At 56.5% G+C, this 338-nt stretch overlaps 1 protein-coding gene across 1 annotated transcript in view; it reads right to left on the bottom strand.

The window, feature by feature from the left end:
• The window catches only part of LOC125488085 (pseudouridylate synthase RPUSD4, mitochondrial-like), a gene marked incomplete at its 3' end in the record, with an annotated part of 5,319 nt that continues 4,981 nt past the window's right edge, over positions 1-338 (bottom strand). Inside the window, exon 7 of the mRNA XM_048620906.1 lies at positions 1-21. Within this exon, the coding sequence (XP_048476863.1) occupies positions 1-21 (21 nt within the window). The remainder of the gene's footprint in view (positions 22-338) is intronic.

Below are 338 nucleotides of genomic sequence, written 5' to 3' on the forward strand. Positions count from 1 at the left end.
CAGCATGCCTTCCGGAAGTTTCTGCTCGACAAAAAACAGACGGAGCCGGGGAGAGATTAATATTACAAAAGGTCCACGGGATTCCCTCCCAGCTCCCCCACCGTCCAATACCTCTCTCTCCTCCCTCCATCTACCACCCTCCTGCTTCTCTCCCTCATTCTTCATCCTTCTAACCCCTTCCTCTCTCCATCTACTACCCCCATCCCTCCCTCACTCCCGTCTCACTCTCCCTCCTTCTCTCACTCGCCATCCCTCCCTCCCTCGCTCCCATCTCACTCTCCCTTCATCTATCACTCGCCATCCCTCCCTCGCTCCCGTCTCACTCTCCCTCCATCTAC

The sequence above is a fragment of the Rhincodon typus genome, chromosome 49, assembly GCF_021869965.1.
Source record: "Rhincodon typus isolate 14 chromosome 49, sRhiTyp1.1, whole genome shotgun sequence".
In the NCBI taxonomy this organism is placed as follows: domain Eukaryota; kingdom Metazoa; phylum Chordata; class Chondrichthyes; order Orectolobiformes; family Rhincodontidae; genus Rhincodon; species Rhincodon typus.